We start from the raw sequence: 26,289 nt of genomic DNA, 5'->3' as shown, positions 1-26,289 counted from the left end.
GATTTAAACTGGGAACAAAAAGTGACATTTAGCTGAAACCTGTTTATTTTATTTATTTTATTTTTACATTTGTAAAGCGCACTACAGCCCCAAGGCATTGAGGCGCTGTTTACATGAAAGTGTACGTAGTCATGTGTACATTAGGACATGCGGTTACTTGGTTACAACATATGTGCTAGGTTACAGAGTACAGATGGGAATGCGGCGCCTGTCTTTTAGACAAACAGGCTAGTTTTAATGGCCTTGCGGAAAGCTAGGTGAGAGTCGATTACCCTAAGGTGTGAAGGTAGTGCGTTCCAGTGGGTGGCAGCGATGGCTGGGAAGCTGGAGCCCCCTGCACGCACTCTGCAGGTTTTGGGCTTGGTGATCAGGTTGGTGTAGGCTAGCCTGGATGGCTTTGTGGAAGTGGGGAAGGCGATGCGCTGGGCGAGGTAGGGGGGTGCCAGATCATGGAGGCATTTGTGAGTGATGGAGAGGATTTATGGCTTAATGAAACTGAATTCTGCCTGACAACTACCCCCGACAGGAGTTGAAACTGGATCAACAGCTGGGTCTGCCAGGCCTGGCTGCATCTTGAGGTCACATGACCCTGTTGATTGAAAGGGGAGTGGCAGCTGGGGACTACAGGGAGTTGAACAAAGGCCTGTCCTGGACTCAGGCAAATGTTATATTGGGGGCGTTGTAAAAGTGGCTTCCTCTTAGGGGAAACTGGGAGGGGCAGTGCCTCTGCTAGCAGCTGAACTGTGGGGAAGTGGATAAACCAGTTATTCCACCCTGTGATGTGGAAAGCCACACCCCTTTTTTGACCAGAGCATCATTTTAAAAAGATAGATAACTCATAGTGCGGACTTGTCAGAATTATATAAGTAATATGATTATTTTTGTGATTTTTCTGTGAACATTTTAAGAGGCGTTAGGACCGTGTGGTGTATTCTGGGGGGTTGCTAGCGGAAAATAGGGTCTCACTCCAAATGTATGCATGTTAAAAATCTGACACTTTATCATCTGTAACCCATATCCCTGGTGCACATTTGTGTAAAATCTGGAAAGGTTTAGAGGTCGTTATCTGGATTAAAAGGGGAGAATTCTGACATCAGTGGACACAACATCGTACAAAGACAGGGATCGGATGGTTTGGTGCTACAGAAAATATGTTAACTGGACCTATAATATTAGAAAAATGGTGCATAGATAAATATGTATTTGGGTCAGAAATAGATTTGTGTGCAATCTGACAAGGGGAGCTTCCTCTGACCATAAAACCTACAGCATCACTCTGACTCACATTTCCTTCCCCCAATCATGGGAGAGGGGAGAATTGGGCCAATGACAAGTGAGAGGGGCAGGTTTAGTTATGACCAACGCACATACCCACTTTCCAAAATACATAAAAAGACACTGCTGGGACAAGTAGCTGACCCAGACCGCTGTGAGCAGAACCAGAGAGCTGACCCAGATCACTGTGAAGTGCCGAGACCAGAACCGGAGTCCAGTCCAAAACCTGACCAGATCCGTGGCGAGGCCTATTTCAAATTTATATTGTGAGTACCTAGCAGAACTGTGCAGAACCAATCTCTTATTTAAAATAATCTAATCCAAACTATTTTAACCTAAGTAGAACAGCCTCCTAGAAATCCTGTCACCTGTCGATTCTGAAGCTGCAAGCTGTCACCTGTCATTTTGAGATTTACTTTAAATCCGAAAAACGACCTTTACAAAATTGTTCATATCTCTGGAACCGTTTGTCCTAGGAACTTGGTTTAACTTTCCTCTGAAAGCTTAGAATCTCAGCGTTCCAACGAACCGAGAACCGATTTTACTCCTTAACCTTTTGCCATAATCATGATTCACACACTCGTGAATTTTGCCGCGATTTGCGATTTGGCCAGATTTCTTTACCTGTAAAAAGATAGCAGCTTTTGGCTTTCCTATGCTAAAAATGTGTTTGCCTCTTAATAACCATCCCTGAATCATTGCTAAAGTGAGCCTGAGCTCATCCCAAGTATCTCTCACTCATCCTGAACCTCCTAAAGGGAATTAAAAGCATTTTCAGCATATTTCTCACTTCATTGCCACCACATTCAAAGCACTTGGGCCTGTGTTTTAAAACTCATACCGGTTTTCTCTAAGCTTGCTGGGGTGGGAATTGAATTTCATATTGTATTTGATTGCATTCCTTTGAACTGTGTGTGTTACTTCCATCTCCTTCCATTTCTTACATTGCATAGGGGAGGGGGGGTGAATTGCCAGAGAAAAAGTGATTATCTTATCTTTTGCTAAAATCATATCAAGTATTTCTGTACTGCATTTTATTCCTCATTCCTTTTCCCTTGAAATCATAAAAGTATTTTTGCTATTTTATCCATCCTATACTAACTCCTCATTGATTATAAAGAAGTGTGCTAGTGTCAGATTACCCATTGTTGATTAACATTATATTTATAAGGGCGATATCGATTATTAATTTATTATAAAAGCGTGGTATCTATATTTTGTTTTATTTCTCAAATAAACCTTTTAAACTTGCAAAATAGAACTACTTCTTGGCTCAGTGGGGTTAGGGGTTTCTAAGAGAGGGGTGTTATATAGGGGTAGTCATCCAGAACTCATGAACTGGACATGAAGATATATCAATAAGGGTTTCCATTCAGCAACCCAGACCGGGCATTGACTTAGCTATAGTGTTGAATTGAATCCTCTTACAGAACCACAAGAAAGCTAAGAGAATCATGTGGCTTGCTATGCTTAGTAGAGGGATAGTGCGGCAAGCACCATATACATATCTACCTCAAATGAAGCACTTTATATGAAGTGTACTTCCACTTTGCACGAAAAGCAGAATCAACAAAAATTACTAAGGCCATTCGAGAAAGGTTTCACATTCAACGAAATCAGGAGCTGAGTAGCAGAAACAAAACTCAGCAGAGGCAACTCGTGCCTAGGTAACCAAGGTCGTATCCATCAAAATGAATGAGCAGTAACTACAATTAACTGAAGCACGGACCAGAATATGCTGCTTTGAAGGGGCAAGATAAGAAGGCAAAGGCAGGTGGTGGGTGAACATAACATCAAATACACAAATTGTTGAAGAAAAGGCAAATCCACGGAGTCTGAATCACGTGACCAGCTGAACGAACAGAGCAAGACCCCCACAACTACGCATGGCTGTGAGCCAGGAGAATATAGCTAGACAGAAGTCTCGAGGCCAACCACAGCGAAATAATTGACACATAGCCACTAAAGTGATGATTGATTGGAGGAAGGCCAGGTGAGTTGAGGGGCATCCTGCACCTGGCCAACCATTCTGCGTGCTGCTAGGCAAAGTGAGAAAGTATGCATGGGGTTGGTGCCAACCCAATCACAGTGGACCAAGTAATCTAGGGTCCGATAGTTAGTAGAACCAATGGGACGTTGTACTTTTAGTGACGTCTGCAGCAGTCATTTTTGAAGCAAGGGCTTAGATGCCCACCTGACAGTGTTTACCCAATCCCCTCACTATGTTACCATATACAAATATAGTTCCTATAGTAAAGTTACCTTTTCCGAACCAATAGAGTTGCATGTCAACTTTTGAGTGTTACACATCAATGATGATGAGTTTTTATATTAAATGTTATGATTTTTATGAAGTTCAATGGAGTTGAAGCGAGAAGGAAGATCACACCATTGCTGATATTCATGACTCCCCGTTTTTTGTACTTGTCATTAAACGGACTCCCTTTGCCAAACCGTTGAATTGTCCTTATTGATTGGTGATGAAGTATAAATCTGCATCCCCATCCATCTCATGGGTGATGCTACCTTCTCTTAAAGTGCTTCTGAGCACACTCCGACTCTATGTGCCGGTCGGGGGTCTTGGAGCACACCAGTTAATTTGTAAATATCATGGAAATGCAGAGAACACATTAATGGAGAGTGTTCATTAGCTTTCATGTTTTGCGAATGTAATCAAAAACCGAAAAACAACATTTCCACAGCTTTCGCATGTGTTAAAACCCATAATGCATCGGAATGATGTCATTACCACGAACGATGGGAACACGTTGCTGGGTATGACGATTTCCGTAAATGATTTTATTTGCATTTGTGTTGACCACCGCTGTTTGTGCAGTATACATATTTCATATGTGTATAAATAAATGACACAGCAGACTTTGACATGATTTAAGGTTCAGGCATTTAAAGGTTTTGGAATAAAGTACTTCATATGCAGTGTCAGTTAATCAACTTTTTTTTTAACATTCTTAGTAAATATAAATGATCTTCCAAACCTTTCTTGGATCTGAAAAGGAAAACATTTTACTTGCAGTCCTAAATGGCATGCATGTTATTAACGGCATATGCATCTCAACGTGCATTGAGTACATTCTTACTTTTCAATGAAATATCTTAAGTATTTGGTAGCCATATGCAATAGCTGTATGGGTATGAAGGATAACATCTGCTTTCAATGCCATTCCTCAGCAAAGTGCATGTGTTGAAACATTGGGGCTGCACGCGGTTACCATTAGCGGCAATGCTGTTAAGGGTAGCAAGCAACATTGCAGCCAGAAGGGCAGTGCAATCATGTGAGCTGCAGTTATCAAGCTCTATTCCTGGAAAGACAGCCATGTCATGTTCCATGTTGCTGTACATGCTTTATATCATACGGTGTCCCATGTAGGTTGTATTAAACACTGATGCAGGCAAGCAGGGGGTATGAAGTGCATTCCGGCTCCTGTGTCTCTTGCAATACACGGGCACAGGCTGAAAACATACCGCACACCATAGGGACACGTACACTAAAAGAAGAACAAACAAAACATGGATCCGGGCTGCACAAACCTTCTGGCTCTGTGTGTTCTTTGAGGTGCACTTGCTTCAGAGGGCAGCAGAAGATTTCGTGACACTTAGCACGAAAGGGGGACTCTTTTTTCTTTAATTCCGCAGACTGGATGGAATCTTGCCGTAACATAATGTACTCCTGTGTGCCAGGGGGAGCGTCATCCAGAACTGTGGTTACCACATAACAAAATGATACTGAAATTAGAGCTGAGTAAAGAGAGCCTGGTGCAATATTTTAAACTGTTTATCGTTATTACCTGCAAAAAGGACAGAACACATCTGCTGGGCATGAAGATTAATCTAGTGCTCTACAGAGTGATGCTGGTAAAACTGGCATTCTGTGGGATGTGGCAGAACAGTAACTCATAGAAACAGCTAGGAACAAGTAGAGGACAGCGAACTGTGGCTAGACAGATTTGATACTTAATGGGAAAAACACGAAAAAGGGACATGCTATCTGGAAAACAGCAGCCAAATGTAAATCACGCCTTTCTATTGTGTGCGCGTGTTTGTGTTTATTTAGCATGTGTTTTCTAATATGTGGGAGTTAGTGGGGTCGATCTGTTTATGAGCGAACATGAGTTTATGTGTGTGGGGCATTGTGCATGCATGTGTGGGAGTGTGGGTTCGGGGTGTTTGTATGCATGCATGTGCGTGCGAGTACTTGTGCAGAGATGTGTGGGATTGTGTTTGTGTGTGAGCACGTTCATGTGTGTAGGGTGTGGGGGCAAGTATCTATGCCTAACACTGCATTTAGTCCACGGCTGTATGAGGGGAGGTAAATAGTTCCCCAGTAACAAGGCCACCATACATATTTTTACATGTATCTTGACATTTCTTATTTAGTAGACACACTGTATGAAAGCGTACAGCGTGCAGCAATTTGCACATTCTTACTTCTGCATGAACAGCTTTGGCTGTGCTCAGGGAGGTGCCCCAGCCATGCTAATTTCAGGTAATCAGCAACTTTGCAAATGTTTTCCAACATAAACGGGCTTGGGGAGGGACCTACTTAGCTTCATCTAATACAGACATTACGTTAAACCAAACATTGCAAATACGCAGCTTAATTATGGAGGAGACAGCACGTAGCTGGATTGCCTCGCATATGGAAAGAGCACATCTTTTCTTCATGACAGTTTTAGCAGTAATATTACCACAGTTATTCATCATTTCTGCTACGGCCCTGTTCAGAGTTGAATGCTTATACCAATCATAATTTCGAAGTGTCACTGCTTTCTCGTACACTTGTTGTTTTAGCCAGACTGGGTGACACATTAAAACATGAGCCCTTATTTTTTCCCAAAAGGTGGTTGGTGATGTATATTTATCCAGTACAACAGGGCCTATTTATATACAAGTGTGTATATCAATATATCCAAACGTACAAGCCTTCTACTTAGGATGCCATTAGCAGTATTGACATAATATCAATGGAAAATAATATAAATTATGACAAATTAATAAGTTGACCACTTATCTTCATACTAGTGTGAACGCCCCTGTACACAGGCCAACGTCTGTGAGGAGAGACATTTTCAGAGTGTTCTATTCCTAAGGCAACAGCTCCTTGTAGCAGTGAAAACAGGCAAATTAGGCAGTCTCTACTGCGCATGACTGCATCAGACAAACATACATCTGGCCTTTTAATATACTATATGTGTGTGGATGGTTTTCCACCAATTGTAATGTCCAGAGTTTTAAGGAAACTCTCAAACAGTATTTGGAGCAATACGTAGATCAACAGTTTCGGTTTTAAATTCATTTTCAGTTTTAGGTGCTCTTCATAGAAGAGCATTATCTGAATTATTTGGTATCGTCCCAGATATCATCTATTTCAATAAGACATAGAGAAGACCATTGTTCTCCAGCATGGGGTCTGGCATGGATTCACATGCTCATGAATATTCCCCTTTGTCAGGCTGGAAATCCTTGGTAAAGAAAAAATCAGTTTCAGTTTCATTTCGGAACTGTCCTTCTCCTAACAACCAATCACTGAGCTGTAGGTCATACTGCCGCCAGCTAATGACTGCTATCTACCTAAGCCCCTCCTCTGGCAGCCATCTTCAGATTTTTACCACACATTCAAGTTTTGGGAGTCCTCATGCTTAGGTCTCGAGCTTTTACTGCGTTTTTCACTTTTTGGAATGAGCCTTGTGCTCCATCAATCATCTTTACGATTAATGGGGACCCATTTTTCAGATTCTTCAGTACCCCTAAAGGGTGGATTTTATCAAGTTTCTTCATGGAGGCTTCCTCAAGATTATTCAGGCCTATGCACGTGCACCATGTCGGAGGAGAAGAAGTATTCCACCTGCCTGTTCAAACTTTGTTCCGACTGTGGCTTACAGTATGTTTTCTCAGGCGACAAACATTCCCAGTGCCTGTACAGCCTGTACGCGACGCAAAAGGAGGATGATTGTGCATTTTGCCGCAAATTCTCGACACACATGTTGACGGACCACCGTAAGCAGCTGAATGAGTGGCTGCAGACCAAGACCTCAGCACTGGGGTGGGGGGGTCCAAGGAGCATGCCTCTCCCGGATCCGGGAAAGCTGCGTAGGCTTCTAAGTCCTTTGAGGGCGGCCCTCATGCAGGGGTCCAACAAAAGGCCAAGCACCGCAAGACCACTGCCATCAGGAGCGCCGTTGTGGCAGGCTCCTGGGTGGTCATGGCGTGTCTGACGTCTCCAGCAACTTCGGTCACCAGTCAACGCACAGGATCTTGGTTCAAGAGGAAATCGGACCATTCGGACAAATTCAAGGGGACTCAGGAAACGGCCAAGGAGAAGTCCAACGCCATCCTGGCTTCGATGGAGAATGCCAAGGGGGAACGACGCTCTGACCCTCCCCCTAAGGAGAAGAAAAAGCAGGACAAGGTGTCCGGGATGGGCACGAAGACCAAGCAGTACAAAGGACCGGTCCTGACCGTGAAGGCCCAGGTACACCTGACAAAGGCCCCACCTACAAACAAGGTGCTGGTGGAGTCCCTTTCGAAGGCTGCAGAGGCCGACCCACAGGGCGCACCCCTAAGGCAAGAGTGGCGATGGTGATAGTGAAGGCGATGACAACAAATATACCATTGAGGAAGGTGACGGAGAGCCACAGGTCGACGAGGGCCTGGGCTCTCTTCCTGCACCCCAGCTTCCTATTCCACCTCTGCCTCAGCTGCGGCCACCATCTCAGCTGCCGCTTAGAGACCTCTCTGTGGACATTCTCTCCACTCTACATACACTGGTTTCTGAGATACAGATAAGGATGCCTGTTGCGCTGATGGCCCCTCCTGTGGCCTTGGTGACGAACGTCCCTCTGGCGACGGGGAAACCACCAGCCAAGAAGAGGAAGAGGCACCCACTGCCTCCTTGCCACACTTTGCCGCCCTCTCCTCCCCTGAGGGATGAGACAGAGCCTGACACAGCGACGATGACAACGGGCATGGACGACGACGGTGGGATGGGGGACCTCCCATCGCCACCTCCCAGATCCTCCCCTCCAGAGAAGATAGGCTTGTTTCACGTGATGATCTCCAGAGCTTCAGAGTTCTTTCAGCTCACTCCGAAGGAGAAGAAGGAGGAGGGCTTCTTATATCAGTGCCGCAAGGCGAAGAGAAAGACCATCCTTTCAGTCCCACTCTTGGATGACATTTGGGACGAAGGTCTGTCTCTCATGACGAACCCGTCTATGGCCCGGGTGAAGAGGTATCGCCTTGAGAGGAAATACAGGGTTTCGGACTCTGCGCCTAAGTGCTTTGCAGGCCCAACCATCAACAGACTCTGTGGTCTTGGCAGCTTCCAAGAAGAAGTCATTGGGCGCTTCGACCTCAGCAGTGTTCACACCTCCAGACAGCGAGGGGAAGAAGTTAGATGCCAAGGGACGACGTGTTATCTACTCTGCGTCGATGACCATCATGGCCACCAATGCCCATCAAGGCCACCAAGGCCACCAATGCCCATGAAGGCTGCCAATGCCCTCGCTATTGTCGCATGCTACGACTGCGAGCTGTGGTTCAAGAGTTCGGAGGCATTGGAAATTCTGCAAGAAGGCGAGGTGGCGTAAAACCACACCATCACGGTGGCCACGGACATTGCCGATGCGGGTTCCGCCAGATGGGCAAGAGCATTTGCCTTCGTCATTGTGGCTGGCTCAAGGTCACCAACTTTCTACAGGATATCCAGATGAGGGCTTTGGACATGCCGTTTGACAGAGACAATCGGGAAGGCTGTAGATGAGTCTCTACAGGCCATCAAGTCAGACACCGAGATGGCACGTGCCCTGGGCATGTTACATCAGTGACAGCCGTCCTTTCGTTCCCCAGTAGCCAAGTCTCCCCATTCTCCCAAGGGTTATGGTGGGAGTTCCTCTTCGTACCGCCAGCCCTCTCGCTCCTCGGCCCAAAAGACTAACAGGGGCCTTTCCAAGGATTTCGGAGGAGGACGTCATCATCGCCAGGGACCCCAAGGCGGCCTGTTGACATCCAAGCAAGAATGAACCGGCTGTGACGTCGGGCCCCCACCCGCACACCCCAGTGGGAGGCCAGCTGGAGAAAATCGTAAGCATGTGGAACACCATCTCCACCTACCCTTTGGTTGTTTGACACTCTTGCCCTCGCACACACCCTGGAGTTTCAATGGAAGTGTCCCAAAATACCACTGGTTGCCCATTAGGAAAATCACGTTCCTCAGCTGCTGCTAGAGGTTCCGGCCATGCTAAAGAAAGGGGAGATAGAGCTCATCCCAAAGCGGCTTTAGGGCTCTGGAATGTACTCCAGGTACTTCCTTGTGAGAAAGATGACCAGGGGCTGGAGGCCCATTCAAGACCTCCGATGACTGAACAAATACGCCAAGTCACAGAAGTTCTGAATGATCACTCTTCAAAACGTGCTCGGACCGCTAGAAGAGGGAGACTCTGTCGTCGTTGGACATGAAGGATGCATACATCCACATTCCAATTCACAAGGGACACCGCAAGTTTCTGCGCTTTGTCGTTCAGGGAAAGCAGTACCAATTCAAGGCCCTTCCCTTCAAATTGAAGTTGGCACCAAGGGTATTCACCAAGTGCCTGGCGCCAGTGGCAGTACATCTGCGACTGCAAGGGATCCACGTCCACCCTTACTTGGATGACTGGCTCATCTGGGCCAGCTCGAGAGTAGGACCGTCCACCTACTGACTGATCTGGGGTTCTCAGTGAATTATGCAAAGTCCAGTTTGACTCCATCGCAGGACGCACTGTTCCTGGGATCCTGGCTCAACATGGTGTCATGCCTGGCGTCACCGTCGAAGGAGAGAGTGGCGGTCATGCTGGGCAAGGTGCAATGGCTGCTGCTCTGAAGAATGGCACGATGAGGGCCATCAAGTCACTGCTCTGCATGATGTTGTCACCATTTATCTCATCCAATTCTGCAGGCTACGGATGCGACCACTGCAGGAGTTCCTCGATGCCCGTTGGATTCAATTGCCTGGAAGCTTCCAGGACAAGATCACTCTCGATGAGGGGTTCCGTCAGGCGATAAGATGGTGGGGCGTGTGCTCTCATCTGACTGGAGGCGTTGAGTTCCAGGCCCCATCAGGAGACGGTAATGACGGACGCATCCCTGGAGGGATGGAGGGCCCACACCGGAAGTCTTCATGCCAGAGGCCTGTGGCTGCTGGAGGAAAAGACGTTGCACATCAATGTTCTGGAGCTCTAGGCAGTGTTTTAGGCCCTAAAATCGATCCTGCCGTCCCTCAAGGGCAAGGTGGTGCGGGTCTTCACAGACAATACCACCCCCATGTTTTACATCAGGAAACAGGTGGGCACTAGGTCACCAGCACTCTTCAAAGAGGCGCAGGATTTATGGCACTGGGCCGTCGCCCAAGGGATGTTCCTTATCCCGCTTCATCTGGCAGGAGTAAAGAACACGGTCGCCGACTCCCTGAGCAGGGAGCTTCGCTCTTGCCACGAGTGTGAATTTCGGCAAGACCTAGTAGAGAACCTGTTCCTCAAGTGGGGAAATCCCCAGATCAACTTGTTTGCAACGGCGATGAACACCAAGTGCCAGAGGTTTGCCAGAAGGTTTCCCCAGCAGGGGAGCATGTGGGACGCATTCTCATTCCCTTGGGACGGCCTCTTTCTATATATGTTCCCTCCGTTGCCATTGTTACTTCGAGTTATCAGTCAACTCAAACAGTGCCGGTGCTGAATAATCCTTGTTGCACCGGCGTGGCCGACAAAGATCTGGTACCCGGACCTTCTCATCATATCAGCGTCCCCGCCAGTGGTCACGGATCTTTTCGCCAGGGAAGGAGGTGCCATTCTTCATCATGATCCATGGTCTCTGCACCTGAAGACCTGGCTCGTGCAGCATTTCAATTTGGTGGCTACGATCTCACGGCGGACTTCAAGGAAGTTCTCGGCAAAGCAAGAGCATCGTCTACTTTGAAATGCTATGGACTCAAGTGGAAGAGATTTGCTATTTGGGGTTGTTCGTAGAAGATCGACCCACTGAGGGTCAAGGCTCCTCAGGTACTTCCAAATTTGCTGTTGTTGGCCAAATCGGGGCTGGCCCACACCTCCATCAATGTTCATCTGGCAGCTATCTCCCGTTACACCAGATCCCCAGGACGGCCATCCTTGTGGTCACACCGATTGGTCGAAGAATTTGTCAAGGGACTATTCCACTCGTTCCCTCTGGTGAAGGCTCTGGTCCCGGCCTGGGAGCTCAATGTAGTGCTTACTAGGCTCATGGGACCTCCGTTTGCGCCTATGCATTCTGCACCACTCAGGTTTTTGTCATGGGAAACAGCTTTTCTCGTAGCCATCACCTCTCCACGACGAGTGGGGGAGATTCAGGCCCTCTCCTGTAAACCATCTTTCTTGAATTTCCACCAGACAAGGGTGGTGCTACGGATGCACTCCTCCTTCATGCCCAAGGTGTCGTTGGATTTCATCTAAATGAGCCATTGGTGTTACCTGTGTTTCTACTGACGCCTTCACCACCGGCTGAAAGGACTTTGCACTTGCTTGATGTGGCTAGAGTGCTGACGTTTTATGTAGCCCGCACAAAGAGTTTCTTGAAAACCTCTCAGCTCTTTGTGAACTTTGGTCCTGTGAACCATAGGAAGGCCTAGTCCAAGGCTTTAATTTACAGGGGGCTCTCCGGCTCTATCACCCACTGTCACTGGTTGGTAAATCGCCCGCTACCTGGCCATCCGAGAGCCCACTCTACCAGAGCGATCGCTGCTACAACGCTATTCCTGTCTGGTGTGCCCCTTTCGGACATCTGCAGGGGTGCGACGTGGAGATCAATTCACACATTCACAAAATTCTACTGCGTCGACAGGGATTCCAGGGATGAGTCCAGGGTTGGCCAAGCAGTGCTGTGCAACCTGTCCGCTTGAAGGTGAGCCTAATGAGGAGGTAAGAGATGGTTATGTTGAACCTTGCCACCTCCCGTGGTTATGCATGTGTGTACTGTTATGTATTCTTTATTCATGAGCATATGAATCCATGCCAGACCCCATGCTGGTGAAGGACCAAGTTACTTACCTGTAACTGTTGTTCTCCAGCATGTGTCTGGCATGGATTCACATGCAAACTCTCCCGCCTACCCCTCTGCAACTCTTCTCTTGGTCCAACTGCCACTTTACGTGCTACCAAAGCAGAAGATGGCTGCCAGAAGAGGGGTTTAGGTAGATGGCAGTCATTGGCTTGGGGCAGTATGACCCAGAGATCAGTGATTGGTTGTTAGGAGAAAGACGGGGAATATTCATGAACATGTGAATCCATGCCAGGCCCATGCTGGACTACAACAGTTACAGGTAAGTAACTTTTTCCTGCTTTCATACCAACCCCTGATAAACAAATATGGTTATACGAGATGAATACCGCACTGTGAATTCAAATACTGTGTGTTCATACAGCAATTACATGAGAATGGGGAATACAATTCTTCTAAAGACAGTAGCATCAATTCACATAGGCCCTAGATTGTGAGGCGTGCCTTGCTTCTTTTGACCACATTTCCCTGATTCACAAAAGTGACCTCTGTGTATGCACAGGGACTGGATGTGGGCAGACTGGACCTGAAGCGAGTTCCTAAAGGAAAACCTAAACATTGGGTATGCTGCCGAAAACTATGTAGGCATTCCTGAACTGAAACTGTGGTGGTGGTGCTGAAAGTGAGCAAGGGGGTTAGGGGCTGGCGTCAGGTCCCTGACCATGTGCTTTCACTAAGTGCATTCATGGCAATGAGCCATAAGCGGCCTATTGCTGATTTCCATTTTTTCATATTTCCACCTCCGTTTCAGAGGTGGACGTGTACAATGGGAATGGGAAAACTGTTGCGTAACTTGCACGTTTCATTTCAGGACACGTAAAAGACACAGGGCCCAATTGTGTTTTTCACTGCACATGGCTTTCTGCCGGGGAGCACCGGTGCCGGGAAAGTGCTGCAGGTCGACCACAGGTCACAGGGGTTCCAGTTCTGTGGCACGCCACCCTGACCGCATTTTAAGTTTAAGTGCTCTGCGATTTTCCCTGCAGTGCAGGGATTCCATCCTCTGCCCTCTTCGGGCACATTTTGCCCTTTCTCTCCAGTCTCTTTGGAAAAGTGCCTTGCTCATTTTAGCGACTGCAGAATATTGTTTTTCTTCTAAGGCTGGGTTTATGCTTAAGGATAGTATTACTTATTGTCTAGGATATGCAAACACATCCTTTAGTTGCAAGCGAAAAAGTGTGATGAATCGGCAGCAATGTTTTATTAATCATATTGAGTTTTGTTATGAATTCTCATGCATTAAATGGAAAGTTCAGATGAGTCAATAAGAAAGAACATGGATGCATTTCTCGGAGAAAGTGACCCAATGCATGCATACCAAAAAAGTTACAGATTATAAGTGTCAGTGCCAGCAGAAGGTTTTCAATGCTCTTGAAGCACGGCTCTAAATGTCAAGGAAGGCAAGGTTCTGGCCGTAAAATCTTGATATCACAAAAGGTGATCTCGAATTAGCTGAAAACAGGGGCCAAGTCCTACAAATAAATTTGGGGGGACTCATCAACAAACATAATGGGAAGTGACATCGCCAGAAATTAGCATATCAAGGTGAAATATGCACATTCCATTAAATTGGCTTTGCATAACCACCCAAATTGCACATGACGAATGGCATTTGCCTTTCATGACATTAACACACACACAAAACTAAGAGAAGATATTTTCTTCTAATAGAGTTTTTGGGTGGGCATGTTTTAAACTCCAAGAACCAATACAAAGGTTTTCCCTGGAAATTGCAGTATGGAAATGGGACATTTCACCTATAGTAGTTGATTATTTTTCATCAGGTTATATCGTGCTGTGGGGACAAAGTGTCTGGCCTGCAAACCTGAGGACTCTGGTTCGGTCGGATATAATTCATAAATTTAAAGAGGACATTCAAGGTTTCTCATTTGAGATGGGGGGCTAAGTCCACCCTCTGAAAAAAGTGGGTAGACTCTGTCCACCAGTGAGTACCCTCAATGGAGCCCTGGCTGGCAAGAATAAGTAAATCACATACCAAAATGGAAACAAAGCTCTTTTCGGCAATTCATTGATTTCTTTTTATGGAACAAGAATCAATAAACTCAAAATATTGAAAATCCATTGGTGTTTGTTTTGACCTATGGTTAGTTTAGGATGATCATGTGATCAATTAAGAAATAGATTGCTGGGCATTTGGGAATCTTCTTGCAATAAACAGATTCGTTGTTTTGTGTGCACTCTGGCTAATTTGTGAGGTACTCAATTTAATAGACATTTTTTTTGTTTGTTTTGCAACAGTACATGTCAATTTCTTTATAAAACGTTTGTCATATGCGAGCAAATAATGTATGTATAAGTAGGGTTAAAATTAGAAGTGCAATATTGAGACCACCAAGAACACAAAACTAATAGCCAAGTAGAAACCCATAACAAATACGTTAATACAATACTGAAGTCAGTTCATTTAAGGCATATTAATGCATTTCTAGAAAGGGCACAACCTATATATCTATCCATCTATACACACACACACGCATATATAAGTAGGTTAAGCCATTTGAGCAAAGTCACAGAGCACATCGCCACCCAGAAGCCAAAGCCATGTTCCTGAAGCAAAGGTTTGGCATTTGTGCTAATGGTCATACCCACAAGGATGACGCTGTGGCGTGTGTGACTTTGCTGAAATGGTTTAATCTACTTTCACTTTTCAGGTCAATGTGGGCGTTTTTCAAGACATTTTTAACCAGACATAGCTTCTCTGGTGTATACGTTATGTATAATATAGGGTTATCCAGGCATCTTGTTGCAGAATTATATAAGTTCTCCCTCGTGCACAGGAATGTGTGAAAGCGGAAAGCATATGTTATGCAAATCGAAGCAAGCTCAATGTGCACCACGTTTTCCACTTATTTTAGCAAAAATGGTGTGCTCAAGTGTAAACATGCTTTTGTAAACGGCACCTCTGTGCAAAACACTACACACTAAGGCATATCGTGATTTCACCTTTGGCTTGGAAATGTAACATCAGACACATCTAGAATAAGTCCATCTCACTAAATATTCTTTCCACAAAAACTATTTACATCTCTCCAACAACCTCGATTTCAAAAGGGTCAAACTATACCTAAAATAAAATAATTCATATATAATTTCTCAAGTAGTAACTATTATGCAAAGTGCCATGAATAAAACACGTTGAGTATTAACATTTATAAATATAGGCACGCATCGGCTCACAGAACCATCACTGTGCAGGAACCAGCCCATTTCCTCGCAGACCAGTTTGGGCGAGGCTCATGTGTTCTTACATTGTCATTTTAACACTTTCCACCCCAAATGTAGATGGGGGTTTGCGTTTAGGTATTTAGAAAAGGTGGGAGGGGGTTGTGGGGGACTGTGGGGATCTACCCCACTTTTCTTGTCATGAAATGTGGTAAACGAAGAATTCAAACAAATGGGCCACAAGCAAATTGCTGCGAGGAAAAATCGTAGATCACTTTGCATACAAAAACCCTTCCCAACCCCCTACTACTCGTTTAGTTCTCGCCATGGAGGAGTGGAGACATCCTTATAGCAAAGAGAGATATTACAATACTGGAAAAAAGTGTCATACCAAAATATATCCTTTGCTAAATCTGCTGAAAACATAGTAATGTTCAATAGCCTCCTAACCACAGTGTAGGGAGCTTAAAAACAAGGGTGGCCTTACGGCAAGGCCTGGTTCAATTAGAGGAATGATTGTTAGGTCTGGCTAAATAGCACTTTGGTTTCCTGCTAGAGCTCTGTATCATACATATAGAAGGGCACTGGCCCCTATTAAGTGTTCAGTGACATAAATCATGGTTAGAAGTGTGGTTATAGTAGCTGCAACTAGCTAGACGTAAGTTGAGGAGAGGGTTGTTGTACGTTGCTTTTAAGAGTTCGCTTTTATGGGAGCATTTTCTTCTGCATTAGATTGAGTTGTTTTTGATTTGATAATTATAAAACATAGTACGCTTATCTTACTAAGCTTTTACACTGTGCCAACGGCACCGTAGTGGTCTTACGGTACCAAAATTGTGTCCGACAAATTGGAGTATTGTGTCCCCATCCTGAGTAAACCAGGCTGTAGCCTGTGGAAGAGAAAAGGAAAAAGGACAAAAGCGAAGGGGTAGGAACAGGAAAGGGACACACAGACCAAACAGATTGTGCAAATACAAGGTGGCTGAAGCAGAGCTGCTTGAGTAATGGTAGACAGTGGATCACACAGAATGCTGATGGTCGACAATCTATTAAACCCCTAAAAAGGTTTTACAGATCACGTGATCATCACCTGCTGATCCCCATTAAAAAGCGAGCAACACTAGAACCAATTCCTGGACATGTGCTCATTTCTAGCCACCTGTTAGACAATGGCAATAATTCAACAGGCATGACAGAATAAATACTGCTCGTCTAAAATAAGCCCCGCTACAAAGCCCTGACACATTTCCATACCCTTCCTGCCCTCCCCATCTTCCTCTATGAATTGCACTCTTCAAGGGCAAGCCCCAATTTTCTGTTCCAGGCCTAGGTGAATGCAGGGAGCCACTGTTTTGAAGGGAAATTAGGGAAGAGAGAGTGAAATTGACCTTCAACGGCCCATGCATGCATGGCCTTTCAGCATGGGCAAAATATCTAATGTGAGCTGTAGAAGGGACAACATGAGAGCTTAGCCGACACCGCCCTATCGTCTTGGTGATAGCCTTTAGGCAAGATCTGTTGAAGGATATGATTTGGCGGGTGTACCCCAGTCTATAAATTGGCAGACAGTGATTCAGTGAGGTAAGGGTTTACTGTGCGAGTTGTATGGGTATCTGTACTGTGACTCAAACGATTGCTTTGTTCAGAAACCAATGCCCCCCATTCCTAGCATCCAGGGAAGTAATGCCAATGCGTGATGGCTAAGAAACATCCTTATTTAAGAATCTGGGAAACTGAAATGAACACTGAGCCCCCCGCAGACTAACACCTATCACAAATAATTGTATCCGTTCATAATTTGCAATGCAATAGTATTAGAGCCGCAATGTGAGCATAACATCATTACTACATCTATGGTTTGCAATCTCTCTATTGCCAAACATTTTTTTTTTCATTCTCCATTGTAATCATCATATTCACTTAAGAACAGTTTGCCACCACTATGTGTAAACCTCGTTGCATGTTAAATCCTGGCAACTTTCTATTCTCCCGCTCAACTACTGGGTGTCACTAATGAGCAGTGTAATTGCCATCCAAACCAACTCAGGATCAACTTCTATTTCCACCGCCATTTGAAAACTAGGCAGCTATTTTTAAATGTATACCCAACACTGCTGGCAGCTGATGGCTCCATTTTTTCATGAAGCAGGAATGGTATCCCAGCAGCCTGGCCAATCTCCAAATTCTATTCCACTTTTTCAGACCAGGTAATAGCCAACCCCAATACTTAACCATTGCGGGAGCCCTACACTTTGAAACCTTAATGATCTCCATAAATTTACCAAAGCCATGATCAGAATATTCAAATGCACACATTTGCATTGCTTTCTTTACACAAGTATGACAGCCAATATACGAATACATGTGGTATCTTTTTATTCTCATATATAAATTTAGGCCATTGCATATCTTCCCTCTTTCCAAATCTATATAGCCAATTCAATCCAACTTTAGCAGTGGTTCTACTGTAAGCCAAACTACAATAGACATTACAAATACATACTTAACAATTAATAGTTCAGGATGGTTACAGAGTAATCAATGACTAGACACACCAATCAAAGATAGTGTTTTTTATTAGGGGAAGTGAACTGCATGCAGAATAATTAAAGGGCAGTGACATAAGGTGTGCACTCTTCTTAAAATCCTAGCTGGTCTTAGAATCAGGCTACTTCCAATGGGCTTTTAATTGGTCATAATTCCAAGCCACAGGCCCAGTGTCTACTGTGGGTTACTCAGCTGGGCCTGCAACATGTCTGAAGTCCATGGCCCAGGGATTTCCCACACTGGCCATGGGCATAAGCCATGGACAGTGACCCATCATACCATTGTGGCGGTAATCTTGATTCTGGCACAACCATAGCACAGAATTGGCTCTCCTTTATCGGAAAATCCAGATAGACACAATCAGAGATTCAGGCAAACTCTGTATACTACTGCTTTAGATTAATCTGCAGCATTCTACTTAGTTGACCATGAAAAACTATGCCTCACATTAGCTAATGACTTCTGCTTTTCCAAAGATGCCACCCTCTGGGTGAAATACTTCCTAGCTGAACGAACGTCTAGAGTAAGCATTGGCAAAGAGGCTGCCAATCCTATTCCTGTCCCTATTGGGGTACCCCAAGGATCCTGCCTCTCACCCACTCTATACAATGCATACACTAATCTTCTCTTCTCAACTCTAGATGAAATGTGTGTCATCTACACCAATTTTGCAGATGACACCTGAATCCTTATTCCGATCTCAGAGGATTACGTCCAGGACACCATGATCATTAACAAGCTATATGAAATAATCCAAAACTGGATGGCTTTGAATAGCCTTTGCCTTAACAATGAGAAAACAGAGATTCTCTTTGTGGGCTCCCAAACCAAAATCAGCGATCTCCACTCAGACTATTCATCTATCAACATCGATGGTTCTCTGATTCCAGTTTCTAAACAAGTCAAAACCCTAGGAGTGTACTTAGCTGCCAATCTAACTATACCAGGCATGTAAGCGCCCTTGCATCATCCACTTCCTACACCTCCAAATTGATTGCTCCAAGTCGTCAATACCTCACACCCACAAACTGCATCACTCTAGACAGAGACTTAATACTCTCTAAATTGGATTAATGTAATGTACTCCTACTAGGGACCTCCAATGCTAATACAGCAAAACTACAGCTAATGCCAAACAAGGTGCTGAGAGCATCATTAGACATAAAAAAAATCTGACCATATCTCCAACATTAGGAGGGAGACTCATTGACTTCCCATCAAGGCCAGAATCATCTTCAAATCTCAGAGTGTTGCACACAAATGCCTTACCAATAAAGCTCCCATATACATAAACAACTCCATAAGTAAAAAAGATTCAAACAGAAGGTTCCATGTGCTAATATCCCTGCAAAAATATTGCAATACAAAAATATCACCATATTTTTGCAGCGATATTGACCCATGGATCCTGCTGGGGACACCCCCGCAAACCCTGCATTATTTTAAAATGTGCGGGGGACAGCCCCGCAACCGCTGCTCCCACAAAATATCCCCCCAAAAATATCACCTATGGCGAGACAAACGGTATATGAACAGCAATATTTTTCGTGGGGATATTTTGTAGGGATACCAAACAGAACGCTCAGATCTCATAAAATATCTCTTCTTGTTGTCCCCCGCTTCAAAAGTTCCAGAGCAGGAGGCAGCAGCTTCCTAGCCATGGCCCTGAAAACTCTGGAACAAGCTCCCACTCAAAATCAAAATTGAAGAATCCCTCCTTTGTTTAAAAAAACGGTTAAAAACCTGTCTTTTGTACTGATACTAGTTAGCCACACACTAACTAATTTACCCAATAGGCCCAGATAGATGCCTCACGTGGTAGACTATCACCAGAAACTATACATAATGTAAGTAACTTTGTGATGCATTATCCTATGCTACCTTTTTGTAACAGTGTGTTTATCTTGTAATTTGATTACTTTATTGTGAGATGTCTGTTTTAAAAAATGTAATAAATAAATAAACATGCCATTGAGCCATTGGTCCAGGGGCAATTGTATGTGGCTTGGTGGGGCATAGGGCATGGCCACAGTTAATTCCTCAAGCATTCCACAAAAAATTCAGCTATAACTTGCATCCCCAGCATGTGCTGCTCGTAGTGACACACATCAGTGTGTGCAGCAAAACATAGTCTTGTTAAAGGAACAGTTTAAGTTAAAAGTGAAACGATGTGTTCTGGTGTGTTTTGAACCAATAAAGATTCAGTTAAGATCGGTCCCCCTAGACATTGGTGTCATCGAGCGGGTGAATAGCCATGCATTTGGGATATAGTATTCTAGACAATGTAAGACAGAGAGATATATGAGACAGTAACAAAATGAGAGCGACCAACTTAATGGTTGCCATTAAGAGAATGTAACTAAAACCGAACAGTATATTTTGAAGGGTGTACTTGTATATATGTGTTTATTTATTTATTAATGTGCTTTATTTAACTATTGAACTTCTCACACATTTAAACAATTATTTTCCCTGATACAGAAAAACATTCCAAAACAACACATACACAATGCAATGCATCTTAGTTTACATAATTACTCTCACCATCAGATACTTTATGCAATAGAATAAAAACAGATGGCTGCACATCTTCGTTACAATTTACAACAAAAAATGCCTTGCTCAAGTTCCAATTTTTAAGTCTATATACAACAAAATATTTACTTCATTCGTATTGGCTATGCCTGCTATATTTAGAATGCTAGTGCTCTTTTGTCCCAAATAACCCAGAGATTCCTTAATGTTCTAATACCTCACTGTTACCGCTTTCCTTAACATTGTCGTATTGCCAATCATTTAGTTTAATCTCAACGATCCCCCATACCCTACTAAGAGCAATAATTAATTATATCTGTTTTTCAGATGGGCATTGTTTGTAGAAGCTGCCAGATTTCTCCAAGTGTAACCAGTAGATTTGTCGCAATGTTTTACAGCAAGTCATGACATGGCTAATAGTTTCAGGCATATGACCCATACTACAAATTCTGCAATACCTTTTTAAAAATGATGTTTGTGGACCACAGACTGATAAAAGGAGGCAGTTTGTTCAACCTTAACATACTTAGAAATCTCCTTAAATATGGGGCAGTACATTGAATCAAGTATTGTTGAGGGGAGTTGTAAGTGAAGATCATTTCTGAGAAATCCTTCAGTTTTTTTAGGGAGGAAATGCACCCCATAGTTTTAGACCATTCCTATTCTACTTTTTTGTTAAAATCTATTTTCCAATGATAAAAGTGAGAATCACAGTCCGGGGTCCATCCTATGGCCTCAACACATTCTGAGATTCCGTTTTTGGAACTCATGTAGTATTCGCACAATAGTACTTTTTAAAGTGTGCTCCAAGAGATACAGCAGTGGGCACACAGGATCTTTCACCACCTTTATGTAAAATGTACCGCATTCTAAGGACACAAGGGCTAGCAATGAGGTAAATGTCATCACTAATCAAATTGCCTCCACGGGATGCATTGAGGCAATCACAGTATTCTTCTCCAGATAATCCCTTTGTGTATTCAACCAGGAATAATCGTGATCATAGCTAGCCTCTAATCCATAAATGATTGTGGTAGCAAGGCTCTGCTTGTATTCTAATAAAATGACTGTATTCAAGAATCCAATTAATGCATTCAATGTTGCAAAGTAACATAAATACATTCATATGACAATTTCATCAATTGGCATGTACAAACTAACTGACACCTTATTGTTAAAGGAAACAATTTTTGCTTTATTTGTTGTGGCCGGCCCAACGTGTTTCGAGTTTACAACACTCTTCATCAGGGGAAGCAAATTCAATAAACTTCATTTATATCTACAAAGAAGGAAATTATTCAACATATATATCCGTTTTCACTTTAAACCTCAGAAAAGTACTGGTCTCTTATATGTACAACGAAACATAACAAAGGAGACCACATCCCACATCTAAACACCGGCAAGGAGATCAAGCTAAAAATGTTGCCGCATGTGATACAAAAAATGTAATTTACGTGATTCGTTTCCCCTGTGACAAATACTATGTTAGCAAAACCTGCAGAAATGCTAAAGACAGGTGGACGGAGCACAAATTATGCATCAGGACACAAAATTGTAAATCCCAAATATTTTCGGGACATGAAACATAGAGGGTAATTCATAGAAATTCGCACAAAAGTGGCGCACGCGACTGGCGCACAGCATGCCCGTGCGAATGTCTGCGCCAGCCGCGTGCGCTAAAATCGATTTCCGCGCACAGCGTATTCATGGATTTTCGCATCCAAAACCAGCCGTGGCGCAGCGTGGCGCAGCGACCCTGCAGCAGCGCCAGTTACGCCCCCAAGAGCGCCCTCGCGCAAGGAAAAGCCTTCAAAATCCCCAAATAATCACAAAGGGCTGCGCTAACCCTGGACCAGTTCACAGGGCTGGCAAACAGCAAACGCCAAGCGGGGAATGTGTATTTCAGTGGTTCGCGGGAAGTTCCACACGCGAATGTCCTGTGTACGTGTGCATCAGGAGTGCGCGGGATGTTCCACAACAAAATCAGCAGGGTACGTGTATTTCAGGGGTGCGCGGGAAGTTCCACAAGCGATTTCAGCAGGGTACGTGTATTTCAGGGGTGCGCGGGAAGTTCCACACGCGATTTCAGCAGGGTACGTGTATTTCAGGAGTTCTACACGTGAATTGGCCGTGTGGGTCCTCCCAGGTGTTCGCTCTACAACCTCCACGGCCCCTGCAGGCAGCCCACACCACGGCGGACTACCCTGCACCCCTGCTCATGTCCCGCAGGCAGCCCATCCACCATGGGCATGCCCCCCAGCCAACCCACATGTCACCTTGCACTAATGATCAACAATGCATGTCTCCCACCACCCCCACCCCCCAGCAGTGCAGGGGCAGCCTCCAACAGGCCCCCACTCATGTTTCCCACCACCCCCACCCCCCAGCAGTGCAGGGGCAGCCTCCACCAGGCCCCCACTCATGTCTCCCTGCACCCCCACCCCCCAGCAGTGCAGGGGCAGCCTCCACCAGGCCCCCACTCATGTCCCCCTGCACCCCCACCCCCCAGCAGTGCAGGGGCAGCCTCCACCAGGCCCCCACTCATGTCCCCCTGCACCCCCCACCCCCCAGCAGTCAGGGGCACCCTCCACCAGGCCCCCACTCATGTCTCCCTGCACCCCCACCCCCCAGCAGTGCAGTGGCAGCCTCCACTAGGCCCCCACCCATGTCTACCACCACCCCCACCCCCCAGCCACCAGGGGCAGCCTCCACCAGGCCCCCACTCATGTCTACCACCACCCCCACCCCCCAGCAGTCAGGGGCAACCTCCACCAGGCCCCCACTCATGTCTCCCTGCACCCCCACCCCCCAGCAGTGCAGGGGCAGCCTCCACCAGGCCCCCACTCATGTCCCCCTGCACCCCCACCCCGCAGCAGTGCAGGGGCAGCCTCCACCAGGCCCCCACTCATGTCTCCCTGCACCCCCACCCCCCAGCAGTGCAGGGGCAGCCTCCACCAGGCCCCCACCCATGTCTACCACCACCCCCACCCCCAGCCACCAGGGGCAGCCTCCACCAGGCCCCCACTCATGTCTACCACCACCCCCCACCCCCCAGCAGTCAGGGGCACCCTCCACCAGGCCCCCACTCATGTCCCCCTGCACCCCCACCCCCCAGCAGTGCAGGGGCAGCCTCCACCAGGCCCCCACTCATGTCCCCCTGCACCCCCCCCCCAGCAGTCAGGGGCACCCTCCACCAGGCCCCCACACATGTCTCCCTGCACCCCCACCAACCCAGCAGTGCAGGGGCAGCCTCCATCAGGCCCCCACCCATGTCTACCACCACCCCCACCCCCCAGCCACCAGGGGCAGCCTCCACCAGGCCCCCACTCATGTCTACCACCACCCCCACCCCTCAGCAGTGCAGGGGCACCCTCCACCAGGCCCCCACTCATGTCCCCCTGCACCCCCACCCCCCAGCAGAGCAGGGGCACCCTCCACCAGGCCCCCACTCATGTCCCCCTGCAACCCCACCCCCCAGCAGTGCAGGGGCAGCCTCCACCAGGCCCCCACTCATGTCCCCCTGCACCCCCCACCCCCCAGCAGTCAGGGGTACCCTCCACCAGGCCCCCACTCATGTCCCCACTGCACCCCCACCCCCCAGCAGTGCAGGGGCAGCCTCCACCAGGCCCCCACTCATGTCCCCCTGCACCCCCACCCCCCAGCAGTGCAGGGGCAGCCTCCACCAGGCCCCCACTCATGTCCCCCTGCACCCCCACCCCCCAGCAGTGCAGGGGCACCCTCCACCAGGCCCCCACTCATGTCTCCCTGCACCCCCACCCCCCAGCAGTGCAGGGGCAGCCTCCACCAGGCCCCCACCCATGTCTACCACCACCCCCACTCCCCAGCCACCAGGGGCAGCCTCCACCAGGCCCCCACTCATGTCTACCACCACCCCCCACCCCCCAGCAGTCAGGGGCACCCTCCACCAGGCCCCCACTCATGTTCCCCGGCACCCCCACCCCCCAGCAGTGCAGGCGCAGCCTCCACCAGGCCCCCACTCATGTCCCCCTGCACCCCCACCCCCCAGCAGCGCAGGGGCAGCCTCCACCAGGCCCCCACTCATGTCCCCCTGCACCCCCCACCCCCCAGCAGTCAGGGGAACCCTCCACCAGGCCCCCACTCATGTCTCCCTGCACCCCCACCCCCCAGCAGTGCAGGGGCAGCCTCCACCAGGCCCCAACCCATTTCTACCACCACCCCCACCCCCCAGCCACCAGGGGCAGCCTCCACCAGGCCCCCACGCATGTCTACCACCACCCCCCACCCCCCAGCAGTCAGGGGCAGCCTCCACCGGGCCCCCACTCATGTCCCCCTGCACCCCCCACCCCCCAGCAGTCAGGGGCACCCTCCACCAGGCCCCCATTCATGTCTCCCTGCACCCCCACCCCCCAGCAGTGCAGGAGCAGCCTCCAACAGGCCCCCACCCATGTCTACCACCACCCCCAACCCCCAGCCACCAGGGGCAGCCTCCACCAGGCCCCCAATCATGTCTACCACCACCCCCCACCCCCCAGCAGTCAGGGCACCCTCCACCAGGCCCCCACTCATGTCTCCCTGCACCCCCACCCCCAGCAGTGCAGGGACAGCCTCCACCAGGCCCCCACTCATGTCCCCCTGCACCCCCATCCCCCAGCAGTGCAGGGGCAGCCTCCACCAGGCCCCCACTCATGTTCCCCCTGCACCCCCCACCCCCCAGCAGTCAGGGGCACCCTCCACCAGGCCCCCACTCATGTCTCCCTGCACCCCCACCCCCCAGCAGTGCAGGGGCAGCCTCCACCAGGCCCCCACCCATGTCTACCACCACCCCCACCCCCCAGCCACCAGGGGCAGCCTCCACCAGGTCCCCACTCATGTCTCCCACCACCCCCCACCCCCCAGCACTGTGGGGCACCTGCCAGCAGGCCCCCACCCATGTCCAACTCATGTTCCCCAGCCAACATGTCATCACAATCTAAATCCCTGGTCCCTATGGTCAGCCTCCAAATGCAAAACACCCACCCGAGTATTGCATCCACCCACTCATAATTGGCGATTACATGACAGAACACCAATTGCAAGTTCCAAAACAAACACATTTCCCTCACATACACCCAATGGGTGTCAGTGAATCTCAAAAGCCATATCATGATATGCATTAAACCAATGAGATGATACTACACATTGAAGTTTGATGAAAAAATATGTATTGAAGGAAACATAAATAGAATAAAAAATAAAGAAACAGAAATGGGAAAGTAAAAAAATAAAAAGAAGCATGTCCGTGAAAAGAAGCAAAACCGAAAATCAAAATCCAAAGTAATGGTGTCCAAAGTCACTGTCCAGAAAACAAAATCCAATGGGAAATGAAATAGAAAGCCATTGCTCCATGGTTAAAATGTGAAATAAAAATACAATCCAACAGTGAACTATTTACATACGAACAAGCCAGGGTCCATTATCCCAACAAAAGAAAGGAAACCTATCGAACTACACTAACTAATAAAATAAACTATATACAAAAATGTGGCCAATGTCCGAAAGGTCCAAAATAAATCCCAAAAAAAATGAAACCTAACACTACCTACATAACTATGTACAAGGGCAGTGGGCTAGTTTGACGGCTCACTTGTGGATGTCCCGGGCCAGGGCATCATCAAACTCCTGCTCAATGTCCCGGAGGCGGTC

The 26,289-nt window shown here is 47.0% G+C and overlaps 1 protein-coding gene across 4 annotated transcripts in view; it reads right to left on the bottom strand.

Moving 5' to 3' along the window:
• FGF13 (fibroblast growth factor 13) overlaps nt 1-26,289 on the bottom strand; it is a 1,438,916-nt gene that overhangs the window by 843,435 nt on the left and 569,192 nt on the right. For 2 of the 4 annotated variants that reach the window (XM_069612776.1, XM_069612777.1), the window contains exon 3: nt 4,825-4,992. The exons of the other annotated variants lie outside the window; for them this stretch is intronic. In XM_069612776.1, the coding sequence (XP_069468877.1) occupies nt 4,825-4,992 (168 nt within the window). The remainder of the gene's footprint in view (nt 1-4,824; nt 4,993-26,289) is intronic. 4 annotated transcript variants of the gene reach the window in all.

This window comes from Ambystoma mexicanum, chromosome 5p, assembly GCF_040938575.1.
Source record: "Ambystoma mexicanum isolate Mex_15411 chromosome 5p, UKY_AmexF1_1, whole genome shotgun sequence".
Taxonomy (NCBI): domain Eukaryota; kingdom Metazoa; phylum Chordata; class Amphibia; order Caudata; family Ambystomatidae; genus Ambystoma; species Ambystoma mexicanum.
Note: the sequence above shows the minus strand (reverse complement) of the source record. Positions and strands in the feature narration are given on the sequence as shown.